Source organism: Lonchura striata, chromosome 4A (assembly GCF_050655825.1).
Source record: "Lonchura striata isolate lonStrDom1 chromosome 4A, ASM5065582v1, whole genome shotgun sequence".
NCBI classification, from domain to species: Eukaryota; Metazoa; Chordata; class Aves; order Passeriformes; family Estrildidae; genus Lonchura; species Lonchura striata.
The window spans coordinates 8,951,121-8,974,924 of NC_140742.1; the positions used below are offsets into that span (position 1 = coordinate 8,951,121).

General features: G+C 40.5%; 1 protein-coding gene across 10 annotated transcripts in view; it reads right to left on the reverse strand.

Moving 5' to 3' along the window:
• Positions 1-7,692: 7,692 nt before the first annotated feature.
• Positions 7,693-23,804, reverse strand: part of KIAA1210 (KIAA1210 ortholog) — a 49,031-nt gene continuing 32,919 nt past the window's right edge. For all 10 annotated transcript variants that reach the window (XM_085570873.1, XM_085570871.1, XM_085570874.1 and 7 more), the window contains 9 exons: positions 22,192-22,321; positions 19,632-19,790; positions 19,011-19,076; positions 17,390-17,602; positions 16,793-16,895; positions 14,434-16,032; positions 13,544-13,680; positions 12,570-12,669; positions 7,693-9,847 (listed from right to left, as the gene is read on the reverse strand). In XM_085570873.1, the coding sequence (XP_085426999.1) occupies positions 9,675-9,847; positions 12,570-12,669; positions 13,544-13,680; positions 14,434-16,032; positions 16,793-16,895; positions 17,390-17,602; positions 19,011-19,076; positions 19,632-19,790; positions 22,192-22,321 (2,680 nt within the window). In that variant the 3' untranslated portion in view covers positions 7,693-9,674. The remainder of the gene's footprint in view (positions 9,848-12,569; positions 12,670-13,543; positions 13,681-14,433; positions 16,033-16,792; positions 16,896-17,389; positions 17,603-19,010; positions 19,077-19,631; positions 19,791-22,191; positions 22,322-23,804) is intronic.

Consider the following 23,804-nt stretch of genomic DNA (forward strand, 5'->3'; position numbering starts at 1 on the left):
AGTATCTACCCTGATAGTCAAAGTCCTCTCTGGGACTGGCTGCGTGACACCCTGCAGCAGTGAAACCTCCAACTAGTAGAGCACAGTCACACATGCAAGAGACAAATTTTTTATAGCAGCTGAATCTAGACTATGGAATTGAATCCTGTAGCAGATAAAAATGATCAGGGGAATAAGCACTTTCTGTGCTTATATAAAATCCTTTTTTCCAACTTAGCTTCCCTCTAGTAAATCACATATATTAATTCTCTCGCACAGAAATAAAGCAGCAAACAAAACATGTTTGGTAAGTGGAGACAATGTATAAATGAGAGAATGTTCTCCTTACAAATATTTATACTTTTAGCCTGGGTTTATACAGAACTTCACTTACAATATGGTCCTGCGTGTCCATCTTCTCTGAGAAGTTTTGAACAAGGTGGCTGACTTTTAGGCATTTTTTTTAATATTTCTACCACCTCCTTTCCAATTTCAGCCTGCCAGCCAATCACCCAACATGCAGGTGCACACAGAGAGAACATGGTGAACTTCCAGGTGGCTCTGGACTATCTGCAAGGTGGAGTGGAGAATACAAGGGACAGGGAACAACTAGGTCAGAAATATGGAAGAGAAGATACACAACTCTATATGAGAGAAAACTTCTCCAGTGTCAGTATTCACAGAATTGATTTCTTAATTATTCAGAAGATGCTTGAATATTTGAGCAGTATGAGTTCCCAGAATGAGAAATACAAACTGAGCCTTGCCAGGTATTTCACAAGTTTTTTAAACTAAGGCCAAAAAGCACAATATTAATAATAATAACAACCAAAAGCAGAACAGAACGACAACAGGTATGCCCAGAGTCAATTAAGACACTCATTCCCACTAGAAGGGATGTTTTGTGATCAGCAAGACAGGCTTTGTAGATATGTCAATCTGTATTTTACATTAGCGTGGATATGCAGAACTAGTAAGCTTTTATTTTTAAGCCAAATAAGTTTAATTTAGACACAACCCAGAGCCACACAATGCCATTTTTGCAGCATAATTGCACTCTGAAGAATGCAAATCAGACAAACTAAGAGTCTGAGATTTCTTAGAATAAAGTCTATGTAAACATCTAGAAGAGCTCTTGACCCTTTCGCAATGTCTGAGGAACTGGAAAGCTACACAAACAAAACACTTAATAAATCTGAATTACAGCTGCTGGTAAAAAGCCCTAATGTATGTGTCTGCTCACTCTGGGTCCCCAGAGCCTTGCAAAGGCAGAATCAGCTGTTCCCAAGCCCTGAAGAAAACCTTCATTAATCTTTTCTAGGAATCTGACCCGGGTCGGTTGGGTCTGTCAGGTTCAGCCAAGCTGCACGAGTCACGTCACACGAGTCAAGAATAGACTTTTACTGCTAACTTGGAGAGAGAGAGACAGAGACATGGTTGTTTTAAAGACCCTATAATAGCCAGTCTGGATCTGGCAGGCCAGTTCCTCTCCACAGCACAAAGCAAGCTTCTCACAGTTTCTAAATGAAGCACAAAGTCCTTAATGCAGTTACTAAATGAGAAGTGGCATCTCAGTGGGCTGCCTCAGTGGATTAATTTTAAATGCATAATTCAATATAGACCCACATAAACCTTTATGAATAGAAATAGAGGTTATATAAGCATGTTCTTACAGCATATATTGCAAATTTAAAGGCCAGTTTGAGTATAAATCAACTCTATCTTTTATTAATATGTTCACCTTCCCATTGGTTCATTTCTCCAGCAAATGTGCTAATCAGATTATTTCCTCAGTCATACATTGAGATGCCTAAAATAAAAACAGCATTTCATTGCCAGAAACCAACTTTTTTCCTCAATCCTTGAAGAAAAGTTTACACTGGGTTTATTCTGTGGAGGCAGTTTGCATCAGTGGTAGCTCAGCAAAGGCACTGAAGGTGAAACCATCATTTCACACTGGTCAAAGTCAGCCATCCACAAGCCCTGCAGGTCTCACAAAACCTTGTCTCACCAGAACATAAAGAATGCTGGACAAGCTTCCATAGCAAACCAGTGCTAGAAGGCAAATTTTCAGAACATATTCCACAAAATAGGTATCAGGCAAGAGTGGAGTGGGATATCCTGTAGAAAACAGGCAAAACCTCTGTGTCTACTCCCTGCCTTCTGTGGAGCCAAAACACACACACTCTTCTGGGAAACCAGAATGGAAACCTGCTTCCTATTTTCAGCCCTTCCTACCTAGAGAAAATTTGCCTCCAAACATAGGCCTGCATTAGACACAGGCACTTCACCGCTTCTGTGACAATAAATGGTCACAGGTCATTCAGTTTAGCTCTCATTTCTGTGCTTTAAGCACACAGCTGTTAACTCATCAAAGACTTCAGAAAGCAAAAAGAAACTAAGACCTACCCCAAAACTATTTTTCATGCTGTAGACAGACTGTTTCCCATAAATTGATTTCTTTCAATGCACATCACTGCACTACAAAGAATAAAGGGGGAGCAAAGAGTTAGTTTGATGATTCCAGAAGTACAGACAGTCATCTTTTTAGCCAGGAATTAATACTGCCTTCAAGCAAGGTAAATCCCTAGCCCAGAGAATGCCACTTTAGCAAAACTGATTAGCAGCCTCACCAGTTAAAAAATATGTCCAAAGCATTAATACAATTTATTATTAAGCATAATAAGATTAATTAGAGTCAGAACGTCAGGTTTAGGCTATTAGTAGAAATATTTATGATTATGTGTTGGTAGTAGCAGCTATTCTGCTATTAGGCTGTATATTAATAGAGTGACTCCAAAAATAACACTGTTTATAAGAACAAGAAAATTGTATGGGTTTAAAAACAAAAACAATCCTCCAAATATCTCCATGCTCTGAGAGTTCAAATCCAAACTCGGACCAGAGCATCTCTACATTACAGTTCCACAACACACAGAACCAAAACCTCAACCTGGCTGTGGTCAGCCTGTGAAATCTCCCACCCTGGGACAGCTCAGGGGAAGGAATATCTGAAGTGACAGACAACATAAGTTATATTCACTCACTTCCTGTGAATTCCAGTGACTTTGGCAAAGTTGCAAAGGAGGCTGTTGCTGTATGTAAACTTAAGGAAGTCAAAGAAGCCAACAAAACAGTATTTCTAGTAAGAGACTAGAACTGATAATTACAAGTCAAGGTTTGAAAGGGCTACCTAGGAAACACAGATATATATTCAACCATTTTTATGCTGTAGGCTATCAGGCAATGTGAATTTGGGGCAATTTCCCTCAATTTCAACATAGTTCTGGCATAGCTAGGAGAAGACTTGACCTCAAGTTGTTTACTGGGATTTATTTTTGAGCAATGCAGAAACAGAAAGGCCCAATTATAATCTTATTTAGACCAAACTAATTCCATTGGCTTTAGCAGATTTGTTCCTGTCTGACAGAGCTGTTCCTCAGATCTGAAAGAAAGCCCGAAGTGCCACTTAACACTGAAATTCTTGTTGTTATTCTACATTTCTTTGGAAAATTGCATAAAGACCATTGCTGTTCAGGTCACTCCCTAAAATAAAAAATCTTTACTGCAGTACTGTGGTTATAGGCCCATACTGTTAATAAAAACAAATGCAAAGTCTAGGTTTTTATCTTATTCCATCCTTTTCTTATGGATTTCACCTTTGAAGGCAGTAGGTCAAAAGTGAGAGTATACAGACACACTGTCCTCACTAACTGATTTTTAGGGCATTAGACTGAGCACAGCCCCGGAATCCCACCAACCTGGTTACCAGGCTTGGATTCCAGGAGTAAGTGGTAAGACCCAAATTTCTCCCACCCAAGTATGGTTGTACTCTAGATTGCAACATTACACTTTGTCACATCAGCCCATAGCATATCAGCTCCTGAGTTACATAGTTTGAATTTGCATTACATGGTTTGCTATTAAAGAAATAACACACTTTCCTGAAAGCTTTTGTTACACTTCACTTAAACATCTCTTAAAAGGGGCCTAATCCAGTATGTCCAGTGAAGAGCAGGACCAGACCCACAATCTCCCTTTGGACAGGCCCCACAGGTCAGTCCAAGCCTCAGCCCACACCAAACCATGATTTGCAGAATTTGGGCTTTAGTAGCAAGTAATGCTCTGAAATTATTAAATAAATAGCAAATAAGAACTGATATTGATTTTTCTAGCATTTTACACACAATTATTTTGTGATTATTCTACCACAGTATGTACATCTCACAGCCAAAGCTCTTATTTTATAAACAATGCAAAGTAAGGAGACAGTTATTTTTTTATAGGGATCATAACACTAAGGATGCTTATGTAATAAATTGTTCTGTCAAGGTGGAAGAAAAACCTCCACAAAAAAAGGTTCTGTTCTGATTTCATGCAACTACAGATGAGGTCACTCATCTTTGGGCAGAACTCCCTTTATGAATTAAATGCAGTACTAAAACATATATTTATTCTTCCTCTTTGAAATATGTATGACTCAGGATCCAAACTGAGTAAATGCCTCTTGTGCTTAAAACACAGCTCAAGTTTAACGTAGATATATCCTAATTTGTACATCCAGCCGTGACAGAAATGTCACTTTATTTACTCCCATATGAATAAAACATATTTCTACAGCTCACCAAGTCCAGTGAAGTTATTTCACCCCACAGGCACAAGTGGTGAATTTGCACCTTTGGGGTGCAAGTCACCCCTGCATGCTGCTCAGTGAGTGTCACTTTACCCCCTGCCCGCGTCACCGGTGACGCAGACGTTGGGCACAGCCCGAGTGCCACCCGCCAGGAGCCAACCAGCAATGTCCCCTCCTGCTCTGTCAGCTCCCAGCACTGCCAGGACACCATCGGGGGAGGCTGCTGCTTGGAATTCCAACTCTATGGAAACACAACACAGCCTCAGGACTTCGACCTTATGCCATACATTGCTGCAGTTGTTACGGTGAACTTATTGTGTAACTTGGAAGAAGTTAGCTCAATGCCACACAAACATATTCCTAAGTAATGTGGAAAGGATCTAATTTTAAAGTGGTTAATCCCACCCTTCTGTATTGGAAAAATACCTGTAAATCAAAGCTAATTTGGAGTCAGAATGGTATAATAGAGAAAATGCAATAGAGTATTAGTTTAACCACATAGATTAGGGTGAACTTTGAACACGGGTTGCCAGTATTGACAGGTGATCTTGCATTTGTCAGCTTTTCATCCATATTCCATAAAATAGGACTGACTACAAAACAGGATAAGTAAAAATTGGGTTTGATCCCCCAAGTGAAAAGAAAGAATGCTTAGAGAGGGAAGTGATATATTCTGAGGCAGAGAGAAGAAAGGCTGGAATGAGGCTTCCAGGTACCAAACAACCTTTTCCATGTAGGTTATTTATGTCAATCAATCTCTTCCTCTGTATTTCTATTTCTACATCATACAAAATTATATAAATTAAATTATATAAATTAAATACTCCATGCTTCACCCATTTCCATACCTGCTTCTTGTTTAGTGACTAACTTGGCTTACAGATCAGTCCAAGACTTGACAGTTAATAATCCTGTTTAGATAATCTGCCTCTAGATTCTTCTTCTTTGAACTGCCTCTAAAAAATAAACAGCTATTAAAATAGCTTATTTTTAAATCACTCCTAGCACAATGAGAATAAAAATAGCATCTCACATTTTCCATAGTCAATAATCTGCCCCTCTAGTCAGTGGAAGCTGCTAAAGTTTGGCTTAGCTCACTCCTGAGAAGTTGCATTTTTAATGCACAGATCATACAGCAATTCCTTTTAAAATGCTGCTGTGCTGTGGACTTGATCAGCAGCTCACAACAGGTTTTGATTTGCAGGGCAGTCATGGTTCTCACCTACTTAATGTGGTTCACAGCAACGAGGTCTGGTATTCCTTAGTGCAGAGAGAAGTACAAGAAAAACCACTTTTTAAAGATTGCTTTCAGTGCCCTTCCTTAGATTTAGATCAATTCCACTGTGGAAGAGTAATTTGAATTGCAGCTTCTTACTTCTAAGGCTTTCATTTCTCAAGCTGAACTTTCACTCATCATCAAGCCATGCTCCTTCAACTACCCAGCTGGAAATACCTGAGTAACCTTTTTGGGCAGATTAACGGGCTTGTGTTCCAAAACCAGAATTACAGTTTATTTGATATGCCTACTTCCATAAAAGACATAAAAAGCTGTTTGCAATGACAAAGGTTTCAGTGAACATCTGCACCAAGAACTATCCCAGGCTGTAGCCTGTAACAACTATTGATGCTTTGGGTGCAGTATTTCCTGGCAACATAGAGGAGACAGAATTCTGTAGCATAGCAAGCAAATCAAGGTCAGAATCTTAAACAGATACTCAGATTCCCCAAGGGGTTCCACATCATCATTATTAATATTTTGGTGATGACTGATGTGACAAATTTGCCAAATCTTATAACCAGGATAAATCTCTAGCAGAATTGTAGGTAGGCTATCAAACACGGGAGGAAAAGACAAAGAGAAAGGTTTGGCCTTTTTTTAGGCTGCTGATCACATCTCTCATTACCTGTATCCTTCAGATCTATCCTCTTCCAGGAGCAGTTCTAAAGGACAGAGTACACTCACAGGCTGATGTCTTTCCTGTATTGATCTGAAAAGCACTTAGGAGAGCAGGTGGCACACACTCAGGAACTGCAGCTTTTCTGAGCTGAGAATTTCTACTGTAATACTTCAAAATCAATTACATCTTTTCTTTCAGACAACAGCCCTTAAGAAGACATACCATAATACATTTGAAGGGTCCTCTCTATCCCAACTTCTACACGAGAAGGCTGGATGGAGTTCAGCGCTTTCCTCGCATGCACTGAAATCCTGCGCTGCGCTGCTCGGGGATGCGGCAGCACCCTCTGCTGTCACACGGAGCCGGGTCAGGCACAGGGAATTCAGGCACAGCTTCTGCATCCTGCACCACGCGTTCCGAGCCACAGAACCTCCCCGTGACATTCTGCAACGAGCTCCGCACTTCAACACAGCTCATTGTCAAAGCTAGTGATTGCCTCTTGAAAAGAATCACCCAAAATGAGCTTATTATATTAGTTGTTTTTACTCACTGAACACTTAAAAATTACACTAGAACAGGAAATCAAAACCATGCTAATAGTTACCAACTTCTGTAAATGCAACAATAAATCACTGATCTTTCAACATTTATCTAATATTCCCACTTCCAACCTCCTGTGATTACACGACACTCAGTTTTGATGTTTTCTGTACACACTTTTTGTTCTGTTAGCTGCAGAGACATGAAAACATTAACTGCAGAAATCCAGAATGCAAGACAATTTCAAATGTACATCACACGATTCTCTAGTGCTTTCCTTCTTTGTTAAAGCACTCCAAAAATCTCCTAGAGCAGCTTCTTTGAACACACACAAAAAGTCTTTTCAAGGCTTCCTAGGATCTTGAGTGCCTGCCTTCAAACCAACCCTTCACTGAAGGAGCAACACCTCCAGAGCAACAGGAGAGCCATCAGCAGCCTCATGATGTTTTAAACTTAGATTTAGAAAAGTTCCTTCACCTGACCAGCTGTGTTGATCAGTCTTAAGTTACAAAAAATGACCCCAAAACAAAATCTATGCAGTTTATCCATGTACAGAGTCAATTTTGACCAAAGACCTGTTTTTATTTCTTCCTGAATGAATGATGGCCATCCATCCCTCTTCCCAGAAATGATGTCATCATCACTGGCAACAGCATTTAATAAACCAAACAGGGGAATGGAATACAAAAGGGGATCCTTCAAGATAAGGATTACAAAAACATATATACATACCAAACATAAAAGACAGGAACAATATTAAGACCAAAAGAAAAACACAGGGAAAGAGATTATATTATCCATTGCAGTACTTTGGGTGAAGAATCATAATCCACATTAACAGCATGAGAAGAGAGTTTGCTAAATATAGAAAGGTCTGTATTTTACACAGGGTTGGTAAGCTTCTGGTGGGATGACAACTGTACAAAACTCCAGGAATCAAAGCTGAGTAAATTATTTTACATTACACTCAAAAGTTTCAGAGAAATACAAACGTTTCAGTTCTTTGTAAGGAAATATATGCTTCCTAAAGCAGAGAAAAAGAAGTTACAAAACAGGCATTGATTACCAAGCCACTCCTTGTTTCCTTACCAAGTGAAACTCCTACTCTTTCTGGTGTTAACCCAGAATAAATAGTATCTATAGATTCTGAGCCTTTCTGGGCAAGTAAGTTTTCACCTTTATTTAAAAAATCACAGTCTAGCTCCTAGTTAATACTGTTTTCAAATTGCAAAATCTACATGTTAAATTCAGGCCAAAACTGGAAGATTAAAGTCTCGCTTGAGCTGATCTGAAACCAATTTTCTTTGGTTTGCAGTTAATCCTATCAATAGATAATATTTTCCTTTAAAAATTGCTAACAACTTTCCAGCTAAAAAACAGTCAATCAGCCTTCAAATTTTGCACTGACTGTAAACAAAAACTACATAAACGTGCAATTCTGCAAGAACTGGAAGGACTAGTAAGTGCCCCTGTCTCTTAAGCCACCAGCATAATTTCACAAAGCTCATTTTTCAAATATCTGTATCCTTCAAAGTCAATAGCAAAACTTTTGTGAGTTTAAGTGAATGCAAGGCCAGGCCCTGAGAGAATAATCCTGCTCCAGCTGCACATTCTCAGACTGATCTTGAGTTAATGATTAAAGACTGATGAGCCAAGAAGGAAAGCAGATGCCCCTTTTATGACTAACATTACATACCATTGACTAAATATATATCCTTATGAACATGGAGAGTGGCATTTCTTGAAAAGAAGATGCCACTTTCTAAAGAGCAAGTTCTCACCCCAACACACTCTTCAAGAGAGACAGTTGGCTGAGGAATCTCACAAAAAAATCACTATTTGCCATAATTAAAGAAAGGAAGGATTTTTTTTTTAATAGAATGTTTAATTTACCCAGATTTCTAAAAGTACAACTAAAAGCAGACATGTGCTACAGTGTGGTGGTTTTCCAGTGCATGGGAGAGAGCTGGTGTGCAGCTCTGGGGCATTCCAGTGGGTATCTGTGAGCAAAGCACAGGAGCAACAGCACTGAGACTTCCCACAAAAGCCAGAACCACTCCAGCTCACAACGTGCTTGGACCTTACAGCTATCACAGAACACATCATGAACAGCCTGAAGCAGAGCCAGGCTGCCCATGGTAGAGCTCTAGAAAAGGAGTGTGATGACATCAATGTCCATGACTCACAGTGCGTCAGTGCCCAGCATTGTGAATATTTCAAAGCACACGTTCATTTCTTAGCTCAAAGCCAAACCATACCAAATACAGTGCAGTCTTTTTAAAAGAATAAGTTTCTTTAAAAGAAACTTTAAAGACATATTTTGCTAGAGAAATGTTTCAATAGCCTGAAGCATGTCTTTTTAGAACATCATCACCAGATGTGTAAGCATATAAAAATGAATCAAATTTTCCTAATGTCTGGTAGTAGGAAAATGCTCAGCTTCCTAATACATCAGATTAAGCCCACAATGGCATTTCTTCATTATGTCTTTCTATACAACAGTCTGATCAAAAGTTTTTAAGGCTCTTATTTCTCAAAAGAAAAAAAATGGTCACAGTAAAGAAGGGATTAAATGGAGTTAACACAGCTATTGGCAATGCAAAGAAGGATGGTCATGTCGTTTGCTATTGTACGATCTGGGGCATTTCACTCCATGCTTTGGCTTTCTTCTTGGCCAGGGACAGCCAGGGTGGTTCAGCAGGACTGCAGGGTGTCATTGCCAGGTTAGAGGAGAGCCTTGCTTCCCTTTCAGCAGCAGGAACCACAGATGCTTCTTGAGAAACTGGCCCAACTTTACCTGCCCACGAGAGGATACACATCACTCATTAGAAGTCTAGAGATATGTTCTTCTCTCAAAAGACACTGTTTTACAGCCCAAAATGCTTGTGACTCACCAATAAGACAAAGGAATTATTAATTGGCTATTGCTGGCACTCTCTGGTCCAGCTACAGCAATGGTGAGAACCAGCCATGGCAACAGGAAAATTGATACTAAACAGTGAGTAATGTGCCCATAAAAAAAAATTGGCTCCCCAGTCCAAACAGCAAGTGTCTAAACCCAAATAAATGAAGGACTTTTTCAAAATTCTTCAAGCATGTGAAGACTATAGCCCCAGTTATTTGTCTAATTCAGATTCTTGGTTAATTAATCTCTTAATTTTTCAAATTCTTGATTTCTATTAAACTGCACAGCAAGGAGTTCCACAGGCCAGTTTTGCTCTGTGAGAGCAAGAAAAACAAAGCATAAGACTTCTGAGTATTTAGGAAAACAGAAACAAAATAGCTGAAGGATAAAGATTACCCCAGGCTTGCTGTGGAGTTAAAAGTTTATGTTTTCCAATACTGAGAAGACTTAAAGATTTTTTTAGTCTTCATTGCCAACACAAATATTGCTCCAGCAATATCATTAAATACCAGGTAGGAATCAAACCACTGCTTTATGTACTTTCACTTGTAAACTATGATGGTAGGATTTTTGATGGTTCCTCTTGATGCAACCTAACAGACAACTGTCATAGTCACAAAGGATGTAGAAACACAGATAATGCTTCTTTGATGGCTTTGAGTTCCTATTTAGCAAAGGCCTGCTCCTTTCACGTTGTCTGAAATTTTTCAATGGCCTAAGCCATGTTAAGTAAAAGAATCTTTATCTTGCTTTCACTGAAATCAATGGAAAATGTCCATCAGCTCTTTGAGCAGAGCTGAAGTAATTCCCTATTTTCACACAGAAGGTCTCTGGTCTTTTAAAAGTTCTGGCTGGTTGATAGTTCTTGCAGGAGGCAAACTGTGCTTAGGAATGCTGGAGGTAGGATACTGTCCATTAAACAGGCTGCAGCTCATACAAGAAATTTTCTGAAGTATCTAAGACAAGGTAGGAATTCAGGTGTTACTGAAATTTTGATTTTGAAAATCATTTCCCCATACTGGGAGAGAACCTTCTTTGTAATAAGCACAACAATCCAAATAAATAACTCCTCTGGATATTAACTTTACATCCTTTCCACCACCAGCATTTTCAAGTAGACAAAATCCTGGTTGTGCTAATGGGAACCAAATCAGAGAACTTGTAATTCTGCTGTAAGCACCACAAAGACTGCAAGTTCTAGTAAACAAGTAGCAGAGCAATTTCTGAAGCTCTGAATTTTGACCAAAGACTGCTGGGCTTCCAAGGTTAGGATGATGCAATATATAGAAATCCAGTCAGCCTTTCAAAGGAAGACCTCTGGCCTGTTTGTTTCATCTCTCACTTTGCACCTAAAACCAAGACAAGGCAGGCCTGTAGCAGAATCCTTTTTAAAAGGTGTGGCATTTCAATCTCACACACAAAATTAGCTGCAACCAACGTCAGAGCTTCTGTGTTGGTGCAAAAACGCTGAGCCAGTCACCTGCTGTGGCAAGGGAGAAAGCTAATTTTGTAGGACCTGTAGATTCAGCAATGGTTAACAGCTCTAGCAAGAACTACTACAGGGAGCAGCACGAAGGTACTGCCAAATATCTCCAGTACAACAGCTCTGGGTGCTGCTGGATTACACAGGGAAAGAAAGGGGCCAGGGGCATGGGCTCTTTCCAGACAGCATCTCTTACTCTGCCAGCCACAGGAGTCTGCAATGGAAAAGCCACAGGTGTGGCACAGTGCTGCATCTCTTACCTACTTAGGCAGGATTTGCAATCCATGGCTCCCAGTGTGCTTTTACAGCTGAAGGACTGTACCCAGCTGCAGCGTGTGGCTGAGGTTTGGCACCTCTCTGAGCACGCAGGGAGGGAGAAGCTGCAGCCCAGCAGAAGCCTTGGAAGAGCTAATGTGAGTCACCAAGTGAGTCACACTCTTCCCCTGCATCTTTAATATAAAGAAACAGAGCCAAGTGCTCAGGAGAGGGGCCATCCAGCCTCTGTATTCACCTGAGGGTGAACCTGACTCTACATAAATTATTCCTGATACATTTTTATCTATCCAACACTCCAGCCATGGAAACTGCACACTCTCCATATGCAAGCCACGCTCTTCTGCACCTCACTGCTCCTATTGTTAGAAAGTATTTCCTAACATCTAAGCTAGACATCCCCTGGTGCATTTTAAGTTCATGCTGGCCATAAAGAGTAGTCTTTATGGCAGAAAGTTTAGTTGTCTTTTCTAGACTAAACAACTCCACTCCTATCAGCATTTCCTGACTGACTGGAGATCTAGAAGACCTGACCTTTTTTGCTGCTCTCTTCTGGACACTCTCCAACTTCAACTTCTATTCTTTAGTACTCATCTTGACCAGTAATAAATCACCAGACTGTTTATATGCCATTTCATGAACTGGCAGTGGAGATAAGAGTTCCTCACTTGTTTTCTCTGCTGAGCAAACAAGCCATTATGTTGACTTATACAAAAAACATGGTCTGAATAGGCCTTATATAAAGTGTGCTTTACAAAAATGTGTGATTACAAAAATCATGTCTCTCTTCCCCCATCCCCTGCCACCCACACCACTCACTGGTGCAAATTGTAGCCTCTATATAAAGAAAAAGAATACCTGCTGCTGCAGACACACTGGCCTTGGTTTGTGTTTTCTTGTCCTGAGAGATGGAAGGCATGTTCTTCTTCAGAGGGCCCTCACTAGCACACACCTCTGGCTGCAGCATGAGGAGAGAAGAAAAGAATGCAACTGACTGCCAGCCATGGGTATTGTAAATGCAGGTGATCCCAATGGGAAGAAATTATGATGTCTGACTCAATTCGGAAGGCTGAATGATTTCTTTCTTATAACTATAGCTAAAATACATTAATATACTATATAAAAGGAAGATACTAAAACTACATACTAAATTTTCTGACTCTAACTCTCCCACAACTCATGACCCTCTCTCAAGTCCAGCCATAGCTGGGTTGGATTGGCCATGAGGCTCAAACAATCCTCACCAGAATCCAGTCAAGCACTCACTCCAGGTAAACAATTCTCCAAACACATTCCACATAGGAAAAACAAGGAGCAGCAATAGAAATTGTTTTCTCTTTCATTTCTCTCTGTGCACCTCTATGAAAAATCCTGAGAGGGAGAGAAATGTGCTTGCCACACATGGGCACTGATAAAGCTCACCCTGCACCTCTCACGCTTGCCTCTGGAAATCCAGCAAAAGCCAGGCAAGGATGTTTGGGAACAGCCTGTTGGAGGGAGGTAAAAAGCAGTGAGGAAGCCAATGCAGCTCAAAGCAGCTACATAAATAAGTTCTGGGAAATAAGAAAGCTCTGAAAAGGTTCAGGTTTGAGCAGTGCAAAGGAGCATACAGGAAAATCCAGCTGTGAAATGAATCAGTGACAGTGCAGTCACAGGCATTTGCTCCCTTGCATCACTTGTCTGTCTCAGTGTTTTAGAGGCCAGGCATGTAAAGCTCTCTTTGAAAAGTGCTCACAACACACCTCCCATGAAGACAATATTGAACAGTCTGCAGAAGCACCCAGGTGACCTGGGGCAGGATTCACACCCATGAACATTACTTGGTACTCTACCTCCCCTTGATCCACTTTGTGTTCATCTTTATGTTCTTTGGCAAGAGGATGGTCCTGGAAACCCTTTTGTTTCAGCTTTGCCACAGAGACCCAAGCTGGTTCAGGGGAAGCAGTTTCCAAATATGGAGAGACTTTTTCTACAAAAGAAGTATTTTTGAAGTAAAGAAGGTATTTAGGTCAAGTCAGCCTAAAGCTAGTGCTTCACATTTTAAATCCTTCAGCATCTGTAATAGTCTTTGAACATGGTGGAGATAAAATTACCTTCCCTGATGATTTTGTCCTTGGCAATAACTGGTTTTTCTGTTTATTCTCCTTTTTTGACTCAACTGTGCTTCTGTCTAACTCAATAGCAGATGTCCCACTGAGATCACTGTGAAATGGATTTTGCCTTTGAAACAACATCCTTCCATTGTAGATTAAATGAGTACTACAGTAATGATTTTTTCATGTAGGCAGTAGAATACAGGCTTCCTTGTCACTTTTAAAATATTTTAAATTAAGTAATTTTTTAAAAAATAATCTCACTTAATGCAACTCCTAGTTATGGTTTGAGCAGCTGCAGTCTGAATTTTTAACTAAAACTGCAGCAAGTTTTAAAAATCTGTGTTAAAACTCCAACTATATACACAAATACCAGAAACGTTTCAGAGGCATTAAGCAATTATTCTGTTGTTCTTCTTGCTGGAACACACCCTTCATTAAGATAAGCCAAGAATTCTCTTGACTGGCCAAATCATCAAGCCAATTAAATTATAGTGGTGATGAACTCAAGACTGAATTTGGTGCTTAGCCAAGAGGATTTTTAATTTTCTTTTTCGTGCTGCTCTGCCTAGGCTCTTTACATGACCACTGTTTTCTCTAATGTTTGGGTACAAATACAGTGTAAATACCTGAAGGTTTATAACCATTTTGCTTCTTTGCCACTTCTTCTGATCTTGTCTTGGCAGTATTTTTGTCTTCTAGGAGATCTGTTTTTTTAACAACTGATTTTGTGTTGACAGGAAGGCTTAGAGGTGACTTCCCAATGCCCATCAATTTCTGATCCTCCTTCACTGAAGCAAAAGAAGCAGCTGGAGCAGCTGGAGGGATCAGCTTTGGAGGCTCTACACGGCTTTCATTCTGGTATTTTAGTAAAGATGATGTTCTTCTTAGTCTGACTCCAAATGGGCTCTCGAAGTTGGGTGTTTCATGGTCAGCCCACCCCATAAAATAATTCAAATGCAGATCTCTGTCCTTACAATCTCGATCAAATCTATCTGAGTTGGCTTTTGCTGATTCCTGCATAACTGCATCAAAACGTGTGTGTTCTTTTGTCATTCCTTCAAAGAACTCTGGTCTTATAGGGGATGTTGGAGAACTTCTGGAATAGGAATCTTCCTTTGAATTTGAACCCCCTGAGAGAGACCTTTGCCACGCTGGTGCAATGGTAAATCTGACTGGTTTAGCAGAAGCAGTCTTAAGAGGACTTTTTACACTTTCATCTGATGACTGACTGCCTTCTGCTGTTTTACTGTGAGAAGCTGTAGTGCTTACCTGGTACTCCTTACTGCCAGCATCAGAAGATAAATTACTCTTCAAGCCAGCCAAACTTGAAGAGGCAAGACACCCAATGGAAAGTTTTTCAGAAATGCATGATGTGTTGGCCTGTTGACTGCTTTGGTTACCCTTTGAAACAGGAATAATTTCTGCTTTAAAACATACTTCCAATTTACTGCAAGGTACCACACTAACTGCTTCTGACACAGATGCAGCAGAGTCTGTCTTTTTTCCTACACTGTTCTTGGATAACTGAAATTCCATAACTTCAGGAGTTTCCTTGTCATTTTTTGCTACTGAACTCTTTTCAGACCTCAAATCAGCCACTGTCTTGATGTCAGAACAAGACTCTGAGTCAGCTACTGCAGCTTGTGGAGTACTCAGTGCAGTATCTGAGACAGCAAGGTTGGAAGGATTCCCAGTAGTACCAAAGCAAAGCTCTTCTTTGCCAATAAACAGTAGATCCCCCTTTTCCTGGGCTTTAATGCTTGGATCCACAGAATTTACTGAGGAGCTTTGTGCACCATCTGCCAATACATCCATGCCCACTGTTTCCACACCACTGCTAAACAAGTCAGCTGCTGGTGTGACTGGAGACACAGCAGCTTCTCCTTCAAGTGGCTGCAATTCTGGAAGCTCAGGTACTTCAGCACTGGTACTTTGAGGATGCACTTTTGATTCTTTAGCAGGCCCATCTGCAGAGTACAACTCTCCTGCACTGTGCTGTTCTTGCAGGTCCCCTGGAGGAGGCTCAGGCCTCAGGAGAAGTGTGGCTCCTTTGTAGTGATGGCCCCCACCAGGAGGGCACCCATCCTCTTGCAGCCAAGCACAGGGGTCTTCTACCACACGCGTGGAATCACACGAGTCAGAGGCAGCATCAGTGGGAGTTTTTACACCTGGTGTCTCCTTAAAAGCACTTCCCTTTGCACAGTGTCCCACCTGGGCTGGTAGTCCTATATTAAACAGAGGAAAAGAGTGTGCACTTAAAGGTTGCAATTCAGACACCATCTGTATGCACTCCAGATAGTGCAGTCCTTTAACAGGAATGCCCCATGTCTGGGCACTGCTGACTGATAAATAAGCTTGTTCAGAGCCTATTTAGAAATGGGCTGTCCAAGTGAGGGACTAATAAAATTTTAGTTTGAACATACCTAATCCAGGGAGTGAAAGTTGCTGTCTGTCTCAGGTGTACACATTAGTTGCTGTTAGTTGTTTCCTGTGCATACCCTTAGCTGTAAGACTACCAGTCAGATTTCTCTAGACATTTCTGCATGTGTGTGCTTAGAAAAGCCATCCACAATGACTGGGAAAATTCTCTCTGGGTGAGTGGCAAAGGAAGATCCAGTAAATAGAAGCCAATCAAAGTCACCTGACACACACAACATATAATGCTGAGGTTAAGGTTTTTCTGAGTGCCAAGGAACTCCGTTTCACACACTCAGGTCCAGCCAGCTGTGTAGGGCAGGTGTTTCTGACCATGGTGCTTTCAGCTCATGTGTTTCTGAGTGCTGCCCTCAAAGCTCACCACTTCAGCATCAGTTTGATGAGTGTACTTGATTTTTTCCATCACAACAATTTAGCAGCCAGGATTGGTTTTATGTTATAGAACCAAAAAATGCCTAGTTTGGAAGGACTAACAATTCAAACAGGTCCTGACCGTGTTATGCAGAAGAGTTCAAGCACCCAAAGTAGCAATATCTATGCCTTCATTACCTTCCCAATCACTTTTATGTTTGTCACTCTCAAGTAATTCTGTTGAATTTCCCTTCCTTTCTGGAGTTGCAGGAAGACATGTTTCATTTTCCAGCTGCTGCACCTAAAGAAGTGAAGATGCTTTAATTAAAGAATCATGCACAAAAATTGTAGTTTATACACATGCATTTCTATGAATACTCAAATCATAGAAACAAAACCTCCATCCTGTAATTTACCAACACTGTGGGTAATGTACTATCCCAATTAAGAACTAGATTTGTAAAAATAGACTTAGGCCTCCTTAAAACTGACATTTAGCTTTTCAAACACCAGAAGTGTTTTTACAAATGAACCATAACCCACAATTTTTGGCTAAATCGTGAAAACCAAAAATTGCTCTTTTTTTTTCAGTTTCCATGATATTGAAATTTTCAGAGTCTTTTTTAGTTGGTTGGTTGATTGGTTGGTGCAAAAGAGGTGTTTTCCCTTCTTCCAGTGGAAGAAATAAAGGAACACGGCTAGGAAACAAAAAAGAAAGTTAAATATTTCAAATAATAATTTAAAACTGACAGTCATTTCCTTCTGCCCAGTGATTCTTTCCCAGAAAACACCCACCTGGAGGGGCAGCTGATGCTTGCTGGCAAAGCCTTTCTGTTTCCGAGGGTTGATGGCAATCCTGTGCCTGGCTGCGGAGGTGTCCAGGCAGCCAAGGGGACTGGCAGGGATGGTAAAATCAACAGGAAGGAAGCTGCTGCCCCGTGAGAGGGGGGTCCCCTGAGTGGCAGAGGATAAAGGACTGATGGGCCTGGAGGAAGCTCCAGAAGGTATCTGTAAAACAGAAATACAATGCTGTATATCTTTTGCTTTACTCCCCCGCGTCTCTGGAACATTTCCTTTGCTAGCTCGTTCCATTTCAGAAGCTTGAAATGGCCGTAGTTTTGGACATAAATCCTCATTTTAAAATGCGTGTCTAAAGTCACCTCTGCAGAGAGATGACTCGATTCTGTGTGTTCACGGGTATTTAACACAGAAAGAGAAATACCTCTCAGCTTGTCCCCACCCAGCTCTTACCTGCAAAGCCCTTTGCAGTTTATGCACACACCAGCAGGAGACACTCCTGCCGTTTGTACAGCTGCCTTTTCATCCCAGTAACGTGACCCGCTGCAGAAATACATTATTGAAAAGACACAGAAGTAGCTCCTCATTATCTCTGAGAAAGCTGCCATAGCCACTTTTCTCTTTCAAGATCAACTTTCAGGAAAATCAAATGCTTCTCAGTGGATCAGAAGCATCTTCCAGACAGTGATGTGGAGCTCATCCTCACAGAAATGCTGCTCTGGGGAACTGAACAGCAGTAACCTAGGATTTTGCCATCAAAATAAAGGGTTTACAGAAATGTTTGTACAAAAGCCCCCTAAACGTGAAGTTTGAGTGGTTTTGCTACTGTTTTGAAATGCAGATTAAACTTCCTGGAACACTTGCAAGATGTCACAGACATTTTGCCAAAGAAGCTTCATTCATAAAGCTGGGTGACACATAGCCATTGCACTGGCATTTGCAGTTTAGTTTTGTTTAAGCTTAGGATATAACACAGCATATCAAACATGTATGCTGATGGAGTTTTAAATATCATGAAAACATCTTCATGTCTCATCTACAAAAACTGTCAAGGTACATCAGAAAATAAGACCTCTGCAAATTTTTCCAATCTGGTCAAGGACTGTGTCGTTCTGAGAGCAGAACCTGCTGCTTCTCATGGTCATTTATCATCCAAAGAAAATTGCAAATTAAAACACACCCTTTCCTATGGAATACCTGCCATCAGGAAAGGCTGGTCCTGCAATCATTTCCCATGATAAGAGAGATACAGGGCATTGCTCACAATCCATGCTGATGGGAAGGTGTGATTATTTGGAATGAGGGCCCTGGGATATGGGAGCAGAATTGAAGTGCTTTGCCTGGTCCAATGTTTTGTGTAACTTTACAGATTCATACTGTGTCACAGAGCTGCCTCTGTGCTGTTCACACAACCCACTTACCAGTAGATTTCTGCCTGTCTTTATTTCTTATTGAAAACCCTGAGAGGTACATTTTAAGTATCATTTGTCTCACTCTGGACTCTTAAAGAATTGTTTCCTAGGATACACTGTACCCAGAATAAATTTTAAAAACAAAAATTACTGCACTGGCTCCATACAGACTCCAGATTTTATTAGCAGGAAAAGGAGCTATTTACCTGTTCATCTTCACTGTCTGTCCCGCCTAAACTCAAAGAGCTATGACGCTGAACAGGGTTGGAGGACTGTGGGATAAAATGAGGAAGAGGGTAAGTCAAGGGAAGTATCACACTGAATTATCTTGAGCTGGATATCCAGTGCTAATTATGAGAAAACACAAGAGGAAAAATAAAGGAAGGGTCACGGGGTGCCTGGGTCACAGTGGGTTTGATTTCTTCATTGGCATCAAACATAAAGCAGGGGAGATTTCTCCTGCACTGAGATATGCCAGGAAGGCTGACCACAGGAGGCAGTACATTTTATAAAGTTATTTTAAGTTATTGTTTTAAAATCATAAGATTTACAAATTTTCACAAGTTCACTGAAGTCTAAAATCATGCATTTGCTAATGACAGAGGTCAGAGTCCTGGTCTACATTAAAGCGTGGAAAAATCTACACAGAAAGGGTATTTGTAGGGTCAATTTCTAGGTATACCTCAGAGTGAAAAGTCCACAATCCATCTAGGTAATTTATTCTGGTTTTAACTGATCTGTACTGTCATGTACAAACAAAATGCTCTTCCCCTTCTCTAGGCAGATTTTGTCTGGATGGTCTCACTAGGGTGAGATGACAATTATACCTTGTTTGGCGAATCTGTCAGAACTTCATGAAGGGTTGAAATTTCAGGAGGGCTTCTAGGTAAACCATCATCTTCAGAAACAGCACCTGCATCTTCCAGTTTTTTCCCAGTTATAACAAGAGGAGGTGATCCAAGTTTGACATTCTGCTGCAGCTGAAGCTGTGGTTGAAATACAGAACATAATCTTTCAATGATACAATTTAAAGATGATGTTCTGGACATGCTTCTTTAGATATGCACAATCTTTTAGTTATCAGAAGAACTTGAAGTAACAGATCATTCATAGAAAAGAGCCATTAATAAAATTTTATCCAGCTACATTCATCAAGGACCCATCATTAAAACTGGCATTGGTATAAAATTAAAATCAGTTTTATTCAGTACTTTAACAAAAGAAGACAGGAATTTCATCATTCCAGAAAATTTACTACAGTTTAACTCAATTTAAATTAAAAACTTTCAAAATTCTAGATTTAATTCTTTAGTCACACAAATTTAGGTATTTAGTCACACAAAGTATTGCCAGTCAGCATTCCCAACCTCAGATTTATGTAGTCACCTTTCCCTCACAGAGCCCTTCCAAATTTGAGAGCTTGTTACAGCCCTCTCCCACACAAGTAGCTGAGTCACAATTTTTATACAATACCAAATTAATTTCATTTCTGGTCCACCCTAATGAATTGCTTGTTAATTTCCCCCACCATCACATCCTGGTCATGTCTACAGCAAGACTGGTAACAGCAGCCAGGAACAACTTTATTTGTAAAAGAGTGTGTGGATTCTTCTCCAGGATTGCACAAAAGAATGTTCTGGCAGGCCCTGACCCTAGAAAAATACAACAAAGTCTGCAAACTCACAAGCAGCCAGATGTTCCCTCAAAATAAAAATGTTCAGATCTCAGGAAACACCATTACTAAAATTCTTGGCTTAAGTCTGTCAGCTGTAACAAAGCTGGAATAGAAACAAGGTCTGAACACAAACTTTGTCCTTCAACTGAAAACATCTCAACAGAATATTCCCAACATAAACATGCAGACATAATTTTTCTGTTTCTTTGTTTATTAAACCATATTGGGTAATTTTAAGCCTAGTTTTGTGCTTTCCTGCAATCTGTGCAGTCATTTACACTCCTGTAAAATAGACCCAAAAAGCTGCTAGTGAATCTTATTCAGTAAGATTCATTTGCAATATAATTCCTATAGAACTAGCTGCCACACAGGGCAGCACAATGTCTAACACCACACCCCCCCCCCAGTTCAAACAGCTTTCTTTTCCAATTTATGGGCAATATATTGCAATACTTTGATATATGGGCAACACAAGGCATACAACATAAGTGTGCATTTAATGGGAAGGAAAAGACAGAAAGTCATTTTTGCTTTGGTCTCTTTTCACAACTTCCTGTCTTAGATTTATTAAATTTATTACATGCAGACAGCAAACTGGTGTGGGGGAAACTGAATTTGCATTCCGTCTTCTACCGGTAGAAGTTAATTTACATTGCTAAGAAAGTAACTGCTTTTATTTTTGCTTGGCTTTTATTCTGACAAGAGTCAAGCTCACAGAAAAAGCCTGTCTGTCAGAGCTACAAAAATAGTGCTGGCAGTATTACATTACTGTGCAGGATGATGGATGGGGAGAGGGCACAGTGAACTGCAAACAGCATGAAAAGAGCTTTTCCCCTCAACAATGTTCTGCAATACACAAACATGTTCTCTTCTGCTACTCCTTTAGTTATAAAAAAAAAAATAGCTTTGCCTATTTTGCACTCTTAGAGGGGAACAAGTCCCTCTGTGCATCTTCTATTACTTAACATGTGACTCAATTGTCTTTTGCAACATGAAGCTCACACTAAGCAGAGGAGGAATTTCAATGACCTTTGGCTCCTTTATCAGCCATTTGTATTCAGTCTCTGGAAAAACCTTAAACTTTTATCTGAGTGTTCCAAGCTGGTCAGTTAGTGAAATGCAATTAATATAATCAACAGTTCATAAGGGATCTGTCAAGGAGGGTTCAGTATTGCCTTGTAAGAAGGAAATGACCCAGCAGAAATCAAAAGAATAATTATATAAATAAAGCTGTCAGAGCATCCTGACATTTCCATCATCCCACACACTTACACAGCCACTGGCACTACCATGTATAATGAAAACATCTGAGCCAGAACTACTAAAAAGAGTAACACAAATAATATTTCAAGAATAACAGTGTAAGGGACACACTACAGTATAAATAAATGGCCTTAACCCAAAATCAGTAGCTATGAAGTAAAAAACATAAATCCCATTGGAAGAGGACACACTTAATAAGGAAAATTTCCAAGAGTTCACAAACTGGATTCACATCATTCACTATGAGACTTGGGGAAGGCTGAAAGCTCCAGGACTGCTCAAAAATTCAGCTTCCAAGAGGCAGAATAGATCCAAAAAGAGCAAATTTGGCTTTAGACACTTCAGTCAGCAAAATCCTAAGGCACACAGCAAAAGGAATCAAGCAACAGACTTTCCTGGGAGACAGCTGACAAAAAGCAGCACTGCTGATAGGGGGATGATGTTCTCACCTGCAGAGTTTTCACTCTTCCAGGTATGTTTTCCTGAGACAAGACGTCACCTGTCACATTTCCTGGTGCAGACTCAAAAATGAAGACACTGTCATGGGACAGGGCTTTGCTTCCCATGCTACCCTTGGGCCTGGAAAGGAAGGAAGGATGAGTGGTCACTGCACTGGGTACATTCCCCACAGCACCAGGGCAGAAGGGTGATAAAGAGGCCAGAGTGGGATGCACCATGCTTAACTTCAGATTAGTGCAGGTTTAAGACAGTCACTGTTTGCTTCCTTTATACTCAGAAGAGAGGAGAAACACATTTGATCAAAGGCAGACGTCCCTTTGCAATGCACTCAGCATCTGCATTGAACACACAGGTCAGTTTGCTGACTAGAGAGGGAGTCCAGCATGATTAGGTCCCATGTTAGGAGTTAAGTGGATGCAAACCACCCTAAGAAAGGTGCAGAAAGGGACAAATGCCTCCTTCAGTGGCAGAGTGCCTAAAATGGGACATTCACGATACAGCTTTTACAGCCTGGTGTGCTTCATACCTGCCAAAGATGGTGGATTGTTATTTTCCTTCTTGTAAATGTGGGCAGAAAATTTAACTTTGATATGTTAACAAACTTGACTCAAATCCTCTCATGTCCAGCAATAAAACCAGTTGCATTCACCCACATCCTAAATATAATCAGATCCCAAGTGTATTAAAAAATGTGGATGGGACAGGTGCCCATGGCTACAGTTACAGACCTATCAATGGCCAGGTTAAAGTACACAGGTAAGACTTTCTGTTCTCTGTTTCTGTGCTCATTGGGTGTTCAGCCCAGTGAAGCAATGATGAGTTTCCACAGCAGCTGTCAACTGAGTTGTAATTAACTGAGATTGACTGGGCTTGGGCTATTAAGTTATGCAGAGCAAATTTTGTACTTGAGTGGCACAACCAGGAAGGCCCCAAATAATTTATTAACCAAGTTCCACCAGCATAGGCAGGTATTATTTGTACATTACTTTGTCCAAAAGACAACAAGGTTAGCCTCTACCAGGATTTCATCCTAGTCTTGAACTGGAAAGCATCATAGAATATTCTCTCATTGTTGGCCATGAGACTATCAACAAATGCAAATTACAAGGATTCCTTGGCTCAGATGCTGCAAAGGCAATGCTTTGCCTCTAAAAGTTTGACTCTGGGGAACAGGGGATGATTAGGAACACAACTCTGACAAGAGCAACTCCGTATGTCAAAGCTCTACTGCAAGGAAATCAGACAGAAGAGGTCTCTGCCATTTTCCTAACCATAGATTCTCTCTTTATTTAGAAGAAAGCCAAGAAAGACTGTGAACATTCATTAAATAAATACACTATGCAAAAAAACCCCAAACAAATGACTCTTTTGCCTCCTGCATCCCTCTTTACATCTCCAGAGACACCTCCTCTAGCTGCTGGACTAACCCTTCTGCTGCCCCAAAGGTGTAGTCAGTCAGTCTACAGTTATACACAGCCTCACAGCAGGGCAAAATAAATTTATTCTAAATTTATGTTGTGTCAAAGGTAATCAGAGCTGTTTCTCTCACAGCACAGGTCAGAGTTTGTGCTTCCTCCCATTATACATCATGGTTAATGTCTGT